The sequence below is a fragment of the Chenopodium album genome, chromosome 1, assembly GCF_948465745.1.
Source record: "Chenopodium album chromosome 1, dcCheAlbu1.1, whole genome shotgun sequence".
NCBI classification, from domain to species: domain Eukaryota; kingdom Viridiplantae; phylum Streptophyta; class Magnoliopsida; order Caryophyllales; family Amaranthaceae; genus Chenopodium; species Chenopodium album.
Genome location: NC_137834.1, coordinates 75074456 through 75091835, shown reverse-complemented (window position 1 = coordinate 75091835; position 17380 = coordinate 75074456). Strand labels below are relative to the sequence as shown.

The window sequence follows — 17380 nt, the reverse complement described above, 5'->3', positions numbered from 1 at the left end:
CTTTTCCTGAATTTGAGTTAAGACTGAATTGGCTTGATAAACTCTTTCAGCAATGTTTGCAAAATGCTTGGTGTTAAGGCTCTTAAGAACCTGCTTGACAATTTTTAGATTTTGCCAAACATCAGTCATAGTTGTAGCCTCGTAAACCTTTTTCCAGCTAGCTTCAAAACCAGGGCAGAACTCTTTGTGATTATCTAGGTAGTTCAAGAATCTGAAAGGTCTACCTTTCCCAGGAATATGGGTACAAATCTCCACCAACACAGGACAATGATCAGAGAGCAAGGTGGGGAGATAAATGGCTTCATCAGAATTGTAAATAGACATCCAAGCTTGATTAACTAGACCTATATCAATTCTGGTAGCAACCCTATCATCACCATGACCTTTGTTATTCCAAGAATAAAATGAGCCCTTACTCTAGATTTCACACAAATCAAGATTCTCAATGCAATCCTTAAAATGCCTCACCTCATAATCAGTAATAGGATTACCATTAATCATGTCCCCATTATTAAGAATAGAGTTAAAGTCACTAATGAGAAGCCAAGGGTCAACAGCCATATTAATGTTGTTAATACCAGCCCATAGAGGAACCCTATCATGCATAGAGTGGAGGCCATACCCAAAAGTAATAAGAAAATGGTGCTGCAAGTCTTTAGAACAAATGTCAACATGAACAAACTGCTCATGAGCAGAGAGGATAGTCAGATTCACCTTGTCCTATAACCATCCAACCAAGACTCTACCTCTATGAGAATGATCATAGTTGCAAAACCAAGACCAAGCTTTGCCAAATTTCTTCTGTAACTTTACACTATTTTTCAGTTTTACCTTAGTTTCCAGAATACCAACAACATCCACTGATTGTTCAGCTAGTAACTTCTTAACTGAAGTTGTTTTATTAGGGTCATTAAGACCCCTTATATTCTAGGAGACAACAATCATCCCCCTAGAGGGGGATTACCATCACCCCCGATAGGATTAGTGTGAGCATCCTCAAATAAAGCAGAGTAAGGATTAGAACTAGACAAATCTGGCATAGTATGAGAAACACTATGACTCCTATGCTTCCTTCCAACAACTCTCCAATCATGATCAGAATTTGCTTGTTGAACAATAGGAGCAAGAGTGATAATAGCAGCACCATGAACTGTCTCATTCACACTATCATTAGAGACAAGAACATTAGCAGTAGAAGCAGGAATAGGAGCAGGCTGAGTTTTAGGGACCCAAACCTTAGTGTGTTCCTTAACACCATGCTGCTTCTTCTAAGCCTGAGTCTTAGATTTAGTAGGAACACTATAGTCATGACCTACTTTATTACACTTCTTGCAAAAAGGTGGAGACCATTCAAAGAGAAGCTTCTGTTCAATAAGAATGCCATCTGGACTCTCAACCCAAATGCTCTTAGGCAAGGGTTTAGTAATATCAACTAGCAATCTAGCAAAGGTAATGAAGTACATTCATCAGCATACAGAGGCACACCAATAACACTAGCAATTCTACTCAAAGTACCCACCCCCCAGCATTTGAGAGGAAGGTTAGGAAGCCTTACCCATAGACGCACAGTTCTAAGAACCTCAGCATGAAAATCAAATTTATCACTCCAAGGTTTCACAATAGCTGCCTTACCAGAGAACATATGTGGACTAGCATTAAAAAATGTATTCATATCATCACAGTTCTGAAGTTTAATCAAGAAATACCCATCATCATGCCAAAAGATGTCAGGCTTAGCAATAGAACTCCAATTCTCAGAAAAATACCTATGAACAGCAGCAATTGTAGGGTAGTAACCTATAACATAGAAAACAACTGAGTTTTTCCATTTAAGATTACCTTCTTACAGTTCTGCACTCTGCAGCTGAGCAATAGATTTCCCATCTTTGAGAAAAGGAGCAACAAAAGATAGAGAAGATCCTTGGGAAGTGAGTTTGGGGCTAGACCATGGATTAAATCCCTGAGCTGCTTCAAAACCCCTAGGGATCCCACCATCATTCCCCAGAAACAATAGGGTCATCAATAGGAATGGAATCAGGACCAGGATTCAATGAAATAGTGTTTCGAGTAACCTAGAAGTTGATTGAGCTAGATTTGTAGCAATATCTCCAAAATTGAGAGTGTTACCAGCATCATGGACCTCAAAATTGCTACTTCCATCATTCAATTGAGCTGCATTCTCCTTATCAGCTCCAGCAACCAATGGAACAGTAACCGCAAAAACCTAGTTACTGTTCCATTGGATTTCTGCAGTAAGCTAGGCCAAATAGCTTGATGATGCAATTTAAGGGCTCTGAGTTCAGCTCTAGTAATCTTACCAGAAGCAGAAGAAGGATTCACTAGGTGAGGAGGAGGAGTAACTAGTTCATCCATATCAGACTTACTTGCAGAAAATCCATCAGCATTCAGCTGATTCAAGCCAGTACTCAATGAAGTCAATGATGCTAAGTTTGAGGGTTGAGGTATTGGAGTTACCCGCTTCTTCTTCGCCATAATCGATCAAATTGAGTGAAAAAACCAGCTCAGAAAATCGCCATGGTAGAGAGAAAAGTCAAACCTCAATGTATTTGACTTTCATTTGATTCGAATTTGTTTAATTTCCTCCTCACTTTAATTACATTTTAGACGCTTTTTGGTTTTCTTCATCATGGCGAGCCTATTTAATTATTCTTCATGATGAATAAATATAAGTATGTTAGCAATCGTATTACATATATATTGATTTGTAAGTGTTGATACATACCCGACCGTAAGATTAGTGAATTCTTTAATTGTTTGACCTAGCTTGTATATTAATGAATTGAATTGCATTTCATATATTTGTATAAACATGGTTGTGGGTTGAATGAATGCCATAGGCTTTCATTTATATAATAACAATTTTATTTACGTAATAGTTTTAGTTTAATCATTTGATAATAGTTCACTCTTTGTTTATTGAAATATTTTGCAATAATTTAGCAAAAACTAATATAAATTGCCTATAAGATTTGACCTATATTTGCTAAGTCGTCTCTGCAAGAAACAAACATTGTGCACTTGCGGTATAACTTTTTAATCACATGATTGACATCTAACCGTAGTGTCATCCTAGGCTCCTATTCGACCTTTTTCTTTTCTTTTCCCCTATAGAATACGTTTTATCCATTGAAAATCTAGAACAAATCTACTAAAAATTGAAAAAGAATGAATCAATCTCATTTCGAAGATAGCCATGTCTCTAAGTCTCCATATATGCTAAATTATAATAATGAAAGTTATTTTCTAGTGAGTGTATTGTCAAAGTTAAAAGAAATCTACTCGTTCCAATTTGAATTACTAAACATATGAACGTCAAAGTTTGGAGGATATTAACCTTTGCAAAGATATATCATTCCATAATTTGAATTGTACGTGCTAAGAGAAACACTCTCTAGTAATATTAAGATGAGATTCAAAAGATACATAACTTATTTAGAACAAAAGGGGGATTATGATAGGAGAATGATAACAAGTCTTTCAACTGTTAGTATTATAGCCTGAACATAAATCAGCAAAGGCATTTTATATTTATAAAGAGGGAGCCCCATTTCTCAAGAAGAGGATCTCTAATGGCAATTCGGTAATAAAATTGCATTGGTATTTGTGAAGTATGAGTTTTATAATCAGAAAACTTGCTGACTGTAATTTCCACTATTGGCGCTGAGTTGGTCTATTACTAACGTTTGAATTGCTGAAGTTAACGACGTTGGTGGACATCCATAGTAACTACAAAGTTACTAAACAACGATAAAATGTTTTTACTCCCAAGTTAGTCAACAGTAAAAGTGTTATTACTCCATAGTTACTGAATCTTCTCTCGCAAGATTGGATCAGTTGGAAAAGGTCGAGCGAAAATGGCGTGTGGGTGTTGGTTGATGTTTCTATCAAGGCAATTCAGATCTACTGATCTTCTCAGTCCGACATTTCGTATCATGGAAGGTTAGTTTGATCTGATCTTCGTATATGATAATTCGGTGTTTTCGGCGTTTTTTTTGGAATTTTTATTATTAAATGTTTATATAGCCATGTGCTTAGATTTGGGCAATTGCTCTGGTATGACAATTCAATTGAAGAATAATGTTAATCAAACGAATGGGTATATGTAGCATGTTTTGATTGTTTGGGATATTTTGTTATCGTTGTAATAATTTAAACACACAATTTATAAACCGTAGAAATGGATCTATGTTTTAATTGGTTTAAAATATGATATTTGTTGTTAACTGTTTAATGGATTTTTGTTGCTAATTGTTTAATAATAGGATCTGTGTTGTTAATGCTGTAATAATGGGGCCGTTGTTGTTAATTTTTTTTTAATTATAACGGGATCTGTGTTGTGAATTCTCTAATAATGGGATAGTTGTTGTTAATTGTTTAATAATAGGATATGTGTTTTAATTATTTATTAATAAGAAATTTGTTGTTAATGGATGACTTGAATTTCTTGATATCAAAAAGTACTAATCGTCCTCAACTAGACCAGGACGTGTTTAGTACACAATTGAGATGAGTAGTGGTGTTTAGATTCAGTGTGAGAGTCTTTGTTTAATTTTATGTTTACTATATATTAATTACATGAAAATGTGTAGGAAACTGGGAGGGGGATAAATGTGGGGATAGTTGATGGAAGGAGAGGGTCTGGAGGAGATCTTAGTAGAGGATAGTTTACTCCATAGTTCAGGGCCTATCACATGTGGGGATGTAATTGAGTTAGACACTGTTTTGAATGATCAAACAGAGTATCAGAATGCTAGTTATTTATCTCCCATGAAGACCATTCAGACCACGGAGACTGTTGTTGCTATCAATCAAGTCATTGTGGTGACTCTTGTTGAGGCCCCAAGGGTTGGTATGGTCTTTAATTCATGGGAAGATGTTGAATCCTATTACAAGGATTATGCTGAGCAACACGGCTTTGGAGTGACTAGGGTGCAAGGGGTGAATTCAAAGACTGACAAGAAGAAAAGAATTGCTACCACATGGCGGTGCAAATGTTGGGGAAGACCTGACATGAGGGCAGCCAGGGTAGCAAAGAAGAGAGCAAAAGAAATGGAAATATGTGGTCCTTGTGCACCTGTTCTAGGGGAAGCATGTGAGGATGATGCAGTGCTTAATGGGAAGAGAACTTCTAAAAAATGTCAATGCAAAGCAAGGGTATATGCCAGTCTGAATGATGATGGTAATTGGGAATTGAAGACTGTTGAGTTGGAACATACTGGCCATAATCCTACTCCAGGCAAGGCTAAGCTCGTGAAGGAATATCGAATGAAAAAAATGACCTCAAAAGTTCGGAAGAAGCTGCTGTAGACACCTAAAAATGTCTCCCAACCCGATGATGAACAACCTTTCACCGCCATTATTGGTCGGGTTGAGTATTTAATCTTGGAGTGCTTAAATCCATATTTTCATTTCATAAACCAACCCAATTCCTAGCCCATTTCCCCAAATCATAACTTATTTTCCTCTTTTCGTGCCTTTAAACCCAAAATAATTCATTTCGTGTCCTTTAAAATCATTCATTTCGTGTGCTTTTTATAAAAACGTTTAATCTAGTTTATTTTGGTCTATTATCTGGGTTCAATAATTAAATAGTTGGATGGGGCTTTAAAAGAGCTTTCCAACGATATATTATAAGCCCAAATCCGAGTTATAACGAATAAGTTATATGGCCAAAATATTAAGCCGAGCCCAAACCGAACCTAAGCCCACCTTACCTACGACCCAATGATCATGTGGAGGGTCCAAATGATTTAATCCAATTCCTAAACCAATTAGGATTAATTAGAAACTTCTATAAGTTCCTTTTTGAAAAGATAAGATTAAAGAGTTTGAAATTGAATAAAACTCCTTTTTTTTAAAGTACTATTTCTATCCGAATTGAAAGACGTTCAAAAATAGACAGATATTATTTTCGTGCCTCATATTTTTTATCCAAATTTTATATGGTTAGATAGCCCTTGAAATTATCTTTCCAATGATATATTATAATATCAATTCTGAGCTATAACAGAAAAGATATGAATAAAATATCAAACTTTATCCAAAACTGACACCGTCTCACTATTTCGGCCATTTCTTTTATTCTATTAATTATTTTAATTTGATTCTAATTGGGTTAGAAAGTAGACTTCAAGAGCTTTCCAACGATATCTTATTCATCTTATTCCGATTTCTGTATCAAAAGATATAATAAAAACAAAAACCGCAAAAACTGCTGTCTATCGCAAGAGTTTTATCCGATTCGAATTCTTATCTTTTCTTGATTCTTCGACCTTCTTTTTTCTCTATAAATAGAGGTTATATCTCCCCTTTTCCAATCATCAACAAGCTTGATCATCAAATCATTCTATCTTCCTCTCTTTTACACCAAAAATCATTATATTCTCTCTCTCCCATATTCTAAGCTTTAAACCTATATTCCTAATTACACTATTCTTCCCTTAAGCACTCCAAAGAGCCCATACAATACCTAAAATTCTATACTTAAACCAAAGCATGAAAGGTACAAATAACTGAGGGTTTGGACCAGATCAACTCTACTTTTCATTTATTTAATTTAATTTTCATTTACTTTATATTTTTTTTTATTGAAGTTACTAACAGTTTATTCATGATGTAGCAATTCAAGGAAGCGCGGAAAGTGAGTAATTGATTCACTTAATTACTCTTATTTTAACATTGCTAGCATCATGATTAGGTTATTATTACTATTATTTGATTTGACTAACGTTATTATTGTTGAACAGCTTCCAATATTAATGTTTATTCTATTGTTATTATGATCACCATATTGCATGTTAAAAGGAATATGTAATTGAGAATCACGCCTAATAAGATAATTTGGACAACCGGTTTAGGTTCTTTTTTAATTTTGTTATTAAATTAAAGTGATCACTAATATTTTAGAATTATATGTTGCATTGATATTTAACCAATTTAGCTTAATAATAGTTTGGAGCAAATTGAATATTTTGTTTGCATGCCTTTGAGATCGCAAGAATCACTTTTCACTATAAGAATCGAGTAGAGGCCAATACGGGCGAATGTGACTCCATGACTCACTTCGTACCACCATCCCCGATCCTCCTTCCGTGGTTCCGAACCATATGGAGTTAGTAATCTCATGGATTATGAATGGGGTGTAACCTTCACGGGTTAATCGTTGTTGCATATCGTTATCCCTTTATTCGTGGTTGCCTTAAATGATCCGTGAACGGTTTACAAGTTCCTTAAAAACTTGTTGGCGGCTCCTTACTTTTCTTGTTCCTAATCGTATTATGTCAATTTCCACTTCCTATGAGTGTCAAGCATATTCACCACATGCTTAACGTAGGCGCACTTCGAGTGACGCCTACAATTTGGCGACTCCACTAGGGAGGATTCTTGGTTATTTATCAATTTGAGTGATCGGTATTTAATTAAGATGAGTGGATGAGACTTGAAAGATTCTTGAATTGTATTCCTGCGATTTAATTGGCATTTTCACATATGCATATGCAATTTTAGGTCACCTATTTTGCCACAAAAGTACGTGTTCTACGTATGTGGCTAGCCCGGGGGATTTAAGCTCTATCAACCCGAAAACGTTCATGATAATAAGGGTTCATCCGAGATTTTAAATCCACCCAAACCATGGAGTCGAGTTCGATTTCATCACGAACTCGCGGAGCCGCCCGTTGGCATACACCCTCAAGGGAGGCTGCCTTGCTAACGCGTCCAAATCTCTTAACCATGGTACCCTTTGACACCCAAATAAGCTTGACCATAGTCGAACATAGAACTTGACTTTAGGTTGCTAACTTCATTGCATCATGCTTGACGATGTGCTTATATGTGCATTTTTTTAATTAATTTTTTTTCTCTTATCAAACCCTTTTTATTTTTTTTAGAGTCGAGTCATAGATTTTTTTTTTTAAAATTTGAGTCAACCCGAATTTTTATTCCCGTATACTGCATAAGAGTAAACTTGTTTTGGTCATAGCCGGAGTTCTAGAAAGAGTTACGTCTCGTGCAACCTATGGATATGTAGCCCCGAGTTTTATCTTTCATTTGGAGCTGGTTTCGTCCTAATCAGAGTCACAGATTAAAAGTAATAACCGATATACTACAGCCTGTCCAGTTTAGGTGTCTTTTCAGCGTTACCTTTTTTATTTTTATTTTATTTTATTTAAAAAAAAAAATTCGTGTCAAGCTAGTCTTAGCCAAGTCCTTTAATCTGTGTCAACTCATATAACATATGATTATAGATTTAGATTTTTATTTTTATTTTTTTATACCCATGAGTCTTAACTCTTCTAGAATTTTAGTGATCTTCCTAGTTTCTTGTGATCAAGTTTTGTGCTAACCTTAACATGTGTTCTTTGTCTTTGATTGTGGTTGACTTATTTATGACTAACGATTGCCAATGGACCGTTTTCACCTAGTAAATAGCATAAACATTAAAATTGAACTAAATTAATCAAGTTAGTTTGTCTTTTAGTCTTCCGTGCTATTTGGTCATTGGGTCCTTTGTTTTTCACAACGTCCTCTTGTCTAGCCATGCGATCATACCACGAGTCTTAATAAACTCACCTAATCACACATGTTGAGTCATTGCACACACTTTTTCTTCAAGTAATGCACTATATTGTTTATGATCGTATACTAGGACCATGCATGCATCGTTTTCCGTCGTAATAGGAATGAGTGGAGTATTTTCCATCAGTTTTCAAAATCGTTTCATACACTCTTCCTTTTCAATCCGAGTATTGAGTGAATGCATTCAGTGAGTTCTTCCTTACACAGTACTTGAGTCTAAAATAACTAGGTAATAGTTGGAAGAATAAGGGGAATGTCACTCCTTCCTTCTTTCCTTTCAACCAAAGCATCAACAACAAGAAACTTTTTTTTTTTCACCAGGCGGCAAGAAGTTACTCATAAACAGCCATGAAGACAATGCACGATGCATGCTTCTCACCAAGATTTCATGTTTTCTTCTTCTTTTGTTTCAAACCCTTCCACCTAAAAAGTCTAGCATAGGTTCTCCTTATCCATATGGTTGTGTCACATTTCTTACCTTCTTCATAAATGAGCATGTCTTTCTTACATTCGATCATGTGATTAGCAAAAAAAAAAATCAATTACCGAACTAAACACAAGGTACATCAATGATTTGAGGCACCTTTGCAACCCTGTCATTCCATGTTACCGTTCAATCACATTTCATTTCTTCATCAACCACTTTGAGCCTCGTCTAACGTTTGACCTTCATTTCTTCAACCCACATTCACTTAACCCTGGAATTGGAAGATGTGTAATTGTATAACATTCAAAAAACAAGTAAAAAAAAAAGTAGCAAAACAACAATAAAACAATGTCTAAAGGCAAGTGTTCCAATGTTTTTGATATGAACATGTCTCAAATTGCGTCTCTCATCGAGTGCTTGGTACCGTGCCTGAGAAACATGAATGATAAGTGAGTGACGGACCGCATGATCTGAGATTGCCTACATTGATACAAAAGAATAAAAAACAAAACAAAAAAAAAAAAATGAAAATTGAACTTGCAAAATTAAAAATTTTCAAATTCACAATTACACATCTTGGAAGCTTCTCTCCGGTCTTGAGCCTTTTACCCCTTTCTTCCTTAAATCATCAGCTTAACAATATTACAACCCTTGAAAGACCTCTTTGAGGTGTACATACACTTGTGCAAAGTTCGGCTAGAGCTACGTTCGGCCTGATTCCTAACGGATACGTAGGCAACCTCATATTGAGGTGCGACCACATTCATATGCATGATCGAGTCAAAAGAATATCCAATGCTTACCCCTACCCATTTAGAGCTAGACTTGGGGGCTTGAACCCATATCATTTAGCCTACCATCTTTAACTCTTCTCACATCTCTTTCCATCGCCATAACCCTTGCAGCCAGCCTTAGTATCACATTCACACACTTCACTCACACATCCATATCCATATCAACCATCCTTCCATTTAAGAGCCCTTTATCATGAAATCTTATTTCAATACTGTACATGCTTCATCATTTTTCAAGACAACATTCATTAAAAGAAACATTGTATACTTGCTTTGCTTCCTGATGTGAGCAATGTTCATTGTTTCATGCATCGCATAATGTGCCGAGCAACATTTATATATCAATGATTTCTAATCATACAAAGCATATCGTTCTTAGCTCCTTGACCTAAGCAACGTTTATTATGCAATAATCTCTTCATCTGTATATGTGCTTAGATTCCAGACCTAAGTGACGTTCAAGATCGTTTCTTTACACCATATATGATGCTTAGCCCCATGACCTAAGTTCATTCATCGTGTCACATGATGTAATTGTCCTTAGGCTCCTGGCCTAAGGACATGCATCATGCATACATTACTTTCAAGAAAAGCAATTCGATCCATGCGATTCATTTTGTCTTGCTCAACGAGGAAGTTCAACACTTTTTTCCTTTTTTCGCGTCTTTTCTTTTCGGGAAGTTTAAGAAAACTTTTTCAAAATTTTCTCATCGAGGGAAGTTCGAAAATAAAAGTTAAGTTTTCACATCTTTCTTTTTCTGGAGAAAGTCGGTACCCTCCACTCATGACAAAAATTGACGGAAAATTTTTGCTTTTGCATCTTCGTTTTCTTGTGTTTGCACACACACATATATACACAAACACACTCACAAGTCATACACATGTCATGTCACATCAAGTCAAACTTGGTCAAGTCAGTGGTCAAGTCAATCACAATATATACGAGTCCATTGGCAAATTTATTTTTGCAGGTCTCATCTACAACCCACGTTCGGGGACAAGCGAACCAACTACAACCCACGTCCGGGGACAAGCGGACCATCTACAGCCCATGTCCGGGGACAAAGGGACCAACTACAGCCCACGTCCAGGGACAAGCGGACCATCTACAGCCCACGTCCAAGGACAAGCGGATCATCTACAACCCACGTTCGGAGACAAGCGAACCATTTACAGCCCACGTCCAGGGACAATCGAACCAACTACAGCCCACGTCCGGGGACAAGCGGACCATCTACAACCCACGTTCGGGGACAATCGAACAACCATCTTTTCATGACGCAAGGTTCTCGATACACAGAGACTTGCAATCTCATCATCCGTCGACTTTCCTCAAGCATGGAAAGTATTATCCAGTGGATTTCTTCAAGCATAGAAAACCGCCAAATTCCTTTGTTAGCTTTCCTCAAGCATGTAAAGCATTATCGGTGGATTTCTTCAAGCATAGAAAAACGCAAAAATCATATGCCGACTTTCCTCAAGCATGGAAAGCGTCATCCGGTAGGTTTCTTCAGGTTTAGAAAGCTACCAAACTCATCTGCCGGCTTTCCTCAAGCATGGAAAGCATTTCAATAAACGTCATCCGGTGGATTCCTTCAAGCATAGGAAAATTCCAAACTCATTTGTCACCGATACACTGGTGTCAAATAAACGTTCTATCCCTTTACTCTTTTATCTGTGGAATTAACATTTTTTGTAGGTATCGGCGTATAAAGAGTGATTTAGGATCGCAGAACGTCTTAAATCATTCTCCGTCCCTATCGAATACTTTGACTATCGTTTTCGAAACTGACGTTTCTACAAACTCAGTCAAAGTGGGGGCTTCTATAGACACCTAAAAATGTCTCCCCGAAACCAAACCCGATGATGAACAACCTTTCACCACCATTATTGGTCGGGTTGAGTATTTAATCATGAAGTGCTTAAATCCATATTTCCATTTCATAAACCAACCTAATTCCTAGCCCATTTCCCCAAATTATAACTTAATTTCCTCTTTTTGTGCCTTTAAACCCAAAATAATTCATTTCGTGTCCTCTAAAATCATTCATTTCGTGTTCATTTTATAAAAACGTTTAATCTAGTTTATTTTGGTCCATTATCTGGGTTCAATAATCAAATAGTTGGATGGGGCCTTAAAAGAGCTTTCCAACGATATATTATACGCCCAAATCCGAGTTATAACGAATAAGTTATGGCCAAAATATTAAGCCGAGCCCCAACCGAACCTAAGCCCACCTTACCTACGACCCAATGATCATGTGGAGGGTCCAAATGATTTAATCCAATTCCTAAACCAATTAAGATTAATTAGAAACTTATATAAGTTTATAAAAGATCCTAATTATCCTTTTTGAAAAGATAAGATTAAAGAGTTTGAAATTGAATAAAACTCCTTTTTTTGAAAGTCCTATTTCTATCCGAATTGAAAGACGTTCAAAGATAGACAGATATTATTTTTGTGCCTCATATTTTTTATCCAAATTTTATAATGTTGGATAGCCCTTGAAATTATCTTTCCAATGATATATTATAATATCAATTTCGAGCTATAACGGAAAAGAAATGAATAAAATATTTCAGCCTTTAAATACTCTATCCAAAACTGACACCATCTCACTATTTCAGCCATATCTTTTATTCTATTAAATATTTTAATCTTATTCTAATTGGGTTAGAAAGTATATTTCAAGAGATTTCCAACGATATCTTATTCATCTTATTCCAATTTCTAGATCAAAAGATATGATAAAAACAAAAACTGCTGTCTATCGCAAGAGTTTTATCCGATTTGAATTCTTATCTTTTCTTGATTCTTCGACCTTCTTTTTTCTCTATAAATAGAGGTCATATCTCCCCTTTTCCAATCATCAACAAGCTTGATCATCAAATCATTCTATCTTCCTCTCTTTTACACAAAAAATCATTATATTCTCTCTCTCCCATATTCTAAGCTTTAAACCTATATTTCTAATTACACCATTCTTCCCTTAAGCACTCCAAGGAGTCCATACAATACCTAAAGTTCTATACTTAAACCAAGGCGTGAAAGGTACAAATAACTGAGGGTTTGGACCAAATCAACTCTACTTTTCATTTATTTTATTTAATTTTCATTTACTTTATATTTTTTTATTGAAGTTACTAACAGTTTATTCATGATGTAGCAATTCAAGGAAACGCGGAAAGTGAGTAATTGATTCACTTAATTACTCTTATTTTAATATTGCTAGCATCATGATTAGGTTATTATTATTATTATTTGATTTGATTAACGTTATTATTGTTGAACTGCTTCCAATATTAATGTTTATTCTATTGTTATTATGATCACCATATTGGATGTTAAAAGGAATATGTAATTGAAAATCACGCCTAATAAGATAATTTGGACAACTGGTTTAGGTTCCTTTTTAATCTTGTTATTAAATTAAAGTGATCATTAATATTTTAGAATTATATGTTGCATTGATATTTAACCAATTTAGCTTAATAATAGTTTGGAATATTTTGTTTGCATGCTTTTGAGATCGCAAGAATCACTTTTCACTATAAGAATCGAGTAGAGGCCAATACGGGCGAATGTGACTCCATGACTCACTTCGTACCATCATCCCCAATCCTCCTTTCGTGGTTCCGAACCATATGGAGTTAGTAATCTCATGGATTATGAATGGGGTGTAACCTTCACGGGTCAATCGTTGTTGCCTATCGTTGTCCCTTTATTCGTGGTTGCCTTAAATGACCCGTGAACGGTTTACAAGTTCCTTAAAAACTTGTTGGCGGCTCTCTACTTTCCTTGTCCCTAATCGTATTATGTCAATTCCCACTTCCTATGAGTGTCAAGCATATTCACCACATGCTTAACGTAGGCGCAATTCGAGCGACGCCTACAGTTGTTGAATTACTTTGATCAGGGTGTACCGGTTTCTCAAATTCATGGTTATATGGCCACCGACTTAAATGGGATGGATAATATTCCATGGACCGTTAAGGATCTACAACATGAGGTGTATAAGGCGAAGAGGTTGAAAATGGTTGGTGGTGATGCGGCGACAATGATGGAATACTTTGAAAAAATGCAGGCTGCGAATCAGAACTTCTACCATTCCCAAAGGTTGGATGACCAAGGGCGGTTGAAGGATGTGCTCTGGGTTGATGCAAGGAGTAGGGCGGCGCACGATGACTTTGGAGAAGTTGTTTGTTTTGATGCTACATACTTGACAAACGAGTATGAGCTGCTGTTTGTGAATTTTGTTAGGGTGAATCACCATGGCCAGTCGTTGTTGCTTGGATGTGCATTAGTTTCTCATGAAGATTGTGATACGTTTGCTTGGATTTTTTTGCCAATGGTTAAGTTGTATGGGCCGAGCTCCAGATGCTATACTAACAGACAAGACTGCTGCCATGCGTAGGCCTCTAGCTGAAATCATGCCAAATACTCGCCATCGTTGGTGTATCTGGCACATCATGAGCAAAATACCTGACAAACTCGGCAAGCATGCTCGATATAATTTGATCTGTTATGATATAAATGTTAGTTGAGTACAAGTAATTTGACATTTTATGCTTTGAATTTTAGTTGTTGAGTACAAGTAATTTGATCTGGTATGATATAAAATTTAGTTTAGTACAAGTAATCTGATCTGTTATGATTTAAATATTAGTTGAGTACAATTTGACTTTGTTGTTTGTTTCAATGCATATCATTATTCTGTTTTTAATTGAATTTTTATGCTGTTTTATGTGAGCCACCATTTGTTTTTAGGTCACCTGTGAAGTACATATGGATGTCTGATTTGTGATGTGCATGCCTGTTGGGACTAAAAATGCCATTCTTGTGTGTGCACAGGTACAATGATTTCAAAAATCCACTTAAGGCTATTGTGTATGAGAGTTTTACCCTGATGAGTTCAATACTCGTTGGCGGAGTTGATTGCGGAGTATAATCTAGAAGATGATCAGTGGTTGTTGAGTCTACACAAAGAAAGCCACGTGTGGGTTCCCGCTTACATGAAAGAGTTTTTTTGGGCGGGCATGAAGACCACCCAGAGAGTTGAGAGCATCAATAGGTTCTTTGATGGTTTTGTGAATAGACACACCAAATTGCATGAATTCCCAATGAAATATAGGATTGCGTTGGGGAAACGTGTCCATGATGAGGTTAGGGCCGATGAGCAGTGCTGTAAGTTTGTCAGGAGATTGGTTAGTGGCTTTGAAGTTGAAAAGATTTTCCAGAAGCTATATACAGACCAGAAATTCCAAGAAGTACAGACTGAGTCTGCTAGGATGTCTTATTGTTATGTAACTAACAAAATGGTGATATCTGACAACGTCACTGAATTTGATCTTGAGGATAGGATATGGATCGTTCCGCCTGGGACTAGTAAAGAAGTTCTCACAGACTGGAGGAGAACCTATAGTGTCCAATTTTATTAAGACACGAAGGAGGTCAGCAGCAATTGTCGCAAATTTGAAACTAGTGGAATTCTGTGCAAGCACTGCATCAGAATATTAGACCAGAACCGTGTTTCTGAGCTCCCACAGAAGTACATACTAGATCGATGGCGCAAAGACATCCCCAGGAAACACACTAGGGTGAAGGTCCCATACTATGATCCTTGTGACGATGTAGCTGTCAAGCGTTTCTCCAAGATGTTGAACATGTTTGAGCCCATTTGTGACTCTGCAGCTTTGGTTAGTGATGAAACTGTTGATATGGTCCTTGAGACTCTTAGAAAACTCAGTGTGGATGTTGCTGCAGCAATACTTAAGAAATGCGATGATAATTAGCGCATCCGTTTTGATGCAACAAAGTCACAGCCAGCATCAGGAGGTGTTGATTCAGTCACCATATCTTCCGTGCAGATGCTTGCATCAGCCCCTCAGAACATTACATCCTCAGCCCCTCAGAACATTACATCCTCTCCCCCTGATGCACCAGCTAGGTTTACAATCCTAGAGCCAACTGTAACTGTCCATGTGAAGGATCCGCCAATCAAGAAGAAGCCACGAGGACGGCCTAAAGGGTCTAGGCATAAAACACTTGCTGAAATGGGATACAAAATTCCTAATTCCAAAGCTTCCAAAGGCAAAACTCCAAGGGTATGTCCTGCCCTACTCCCGTGATATTCCTGGTTAGCGTAAAGGGTGTTATTTGTGAAGCCTCTTATTCGTTTGTTGAATGCTACAGGCTGCCCCTGATGCATCCCCTTCAGGCATGTTTGAAGGCAAAGAAAAATGTGAAGGTAGCACAGTTGTGGTCTTAACCTTTCAAAATGATCTTTGGTTGTTTCAATGTTATGTATATGTATGATTGTTGTACATGTGACAGTCGAATGCAGTACAGAACAAGAAGAAATATTTGAAGACCAAGAACAAGAAGGATGTGAAACCGAAGAAAAATGGCGTGAAACAGCCGAAGAACATATGCAAGCCCAAATACAAAGCCGTGGTGAAGCTAAAACTGAAAAACACCAAAGCTTGGGTATGGAAATCGTTTTTTTTTTTTTTTTTAATTTTTTTATTTTAAAGGCTTTACTGTAAAGACCACATAGGTAGATGTATGGTGGTATATTGTCAGTATGTTGATTGTGTTTCTGGGCATTTGGACTGTTGTTATGCTTTTCGTGATTTGTTACAGGTCCCCCGTGCAAATGTTAATTCAGACCAACATAAAAAGCATCTTCACATTCCAGCAACAGAAACCTATCCGTAATACTCTTTACACCATGCATCTACATTTCTTTCTTCACAAATTGCTTGCTTACATGCGTTGAACATTCTGATGCACAGCGGAAACGGAAGCGTAATATGATGCTTGACAGTTCAGAATGGATTTCTGATGTTTCTGCAACATTCTAATAGGAACCACTGTGCACATTGGTCGACATTCGGACACTTTTGGTGACAACCCAGGCAATGTAATCATGTAGTTCGGCCACTCATTCCCTGTAATTGTTGTAATATATTTCGTACTCAGTCAGCTTGACTGTAAATGATGTCATACTTCTGTTTCATGTGGCCTCTTGGATTGCCGGCTGTTTATTTGCCTCTGTCATCTTGTTGATTTGTTGTTGATTGTTTTCATCTTAATGTGCTTATCTTTTCAGCCCCCCTCTTTATTCATGGTATTTCTCAATTTTGCTTGATTCAATTTTGCTTATTTGCTTCGTGTTTTTATTGCCTGGGATGATCCAAGTGTAATTTTGTTCTAAGAATTTTTACGATGTATTACATATGCTGGGTGCATTTAGCCTGTCAATTTGTTACTCATCGGTGCATCTTCTTTGTTGTCAATGTTTTGTTATTGTGGTGTCATGGTTGTCTAACTGGTGTTTTTCTCTAGAATCCCGTTGCCAAGTTTTTCTGGCACCCAAAATGTGTGTTTGCCCCATCACCTAACATACAAACGGTTTATGGGCCCAAAAGGGTTTCTGGCATTGTTATTTTATTTGGGCCTATCCGGACTCCATATCTAGCTGTACATGATTTTACCTTGCCCTGGACTTGTTTCTCTGAATCCGCCTATTCAGTACAGATATTTAACGTACACAACCCC

General features: G+C 36.8%; 2 protein-coding genes across 7 annotated transcripts; both read left to right on the top strand.

The window, feature by feature from the left end:
- The first annotated feature begins 3616 nt into the window (after positions 1-3616).
- Positions 3617-16947, top strand: LOC145557867 (uncharacterized). 6 transcript variants are annotated; one of them, XR_014092332.1, is made up of 7 exons: positions 3617-3960; positions 4760-13007; positions 14672-15924; positions 16013-16067; positions 16154-16306; positions 16463-16533; positions 16615-16947. XR_014092332.1 is itself a non-coding variant. In XM_081619054.1 (7 exons), exons 3-7 carry the CDS (start codon positions 15688-15690, stop codon positions 16634-16636), a joined length of 528 nt encoding a protein of 175 aa, XP_081475180.1. In that variant the 5' UTR covers positions 3809-3960; positions 4611-13007; positions 14672-15687; the 3' UTR covers positions 16637-16947. The 6 variants fall into 6 exon arrangements, 3 of the variants coding, with proteins under 3 accessions (XP_081475186.1, XP_081475180.1, XP_081475191.1); XR_014092331.1 differs by having other exon boundaries at positions 3620-3960; positions 4611-13007; XM_081619054.1 differs by having other exon boundaries at positions 3809-3960; positions 4611-13007; positions 16164-16306.
- Positions 14833-15612, top strand: LOC145635574 (protein FAR1-RELATED SEQUENCE 6-like). The gene is made up of 2 exons (XM_081686885.1): positions 14833-15213; positions 15319-15612. Exons 1-2 carry the CDS (start codon positions 14833-14835, stop codon positions 15610-15612), a joined length of 675 nt encoding a protein of 224 aa, XP_081543011.1.
- Positions 16948-17380: the final 433 nt, after the last annotated feature.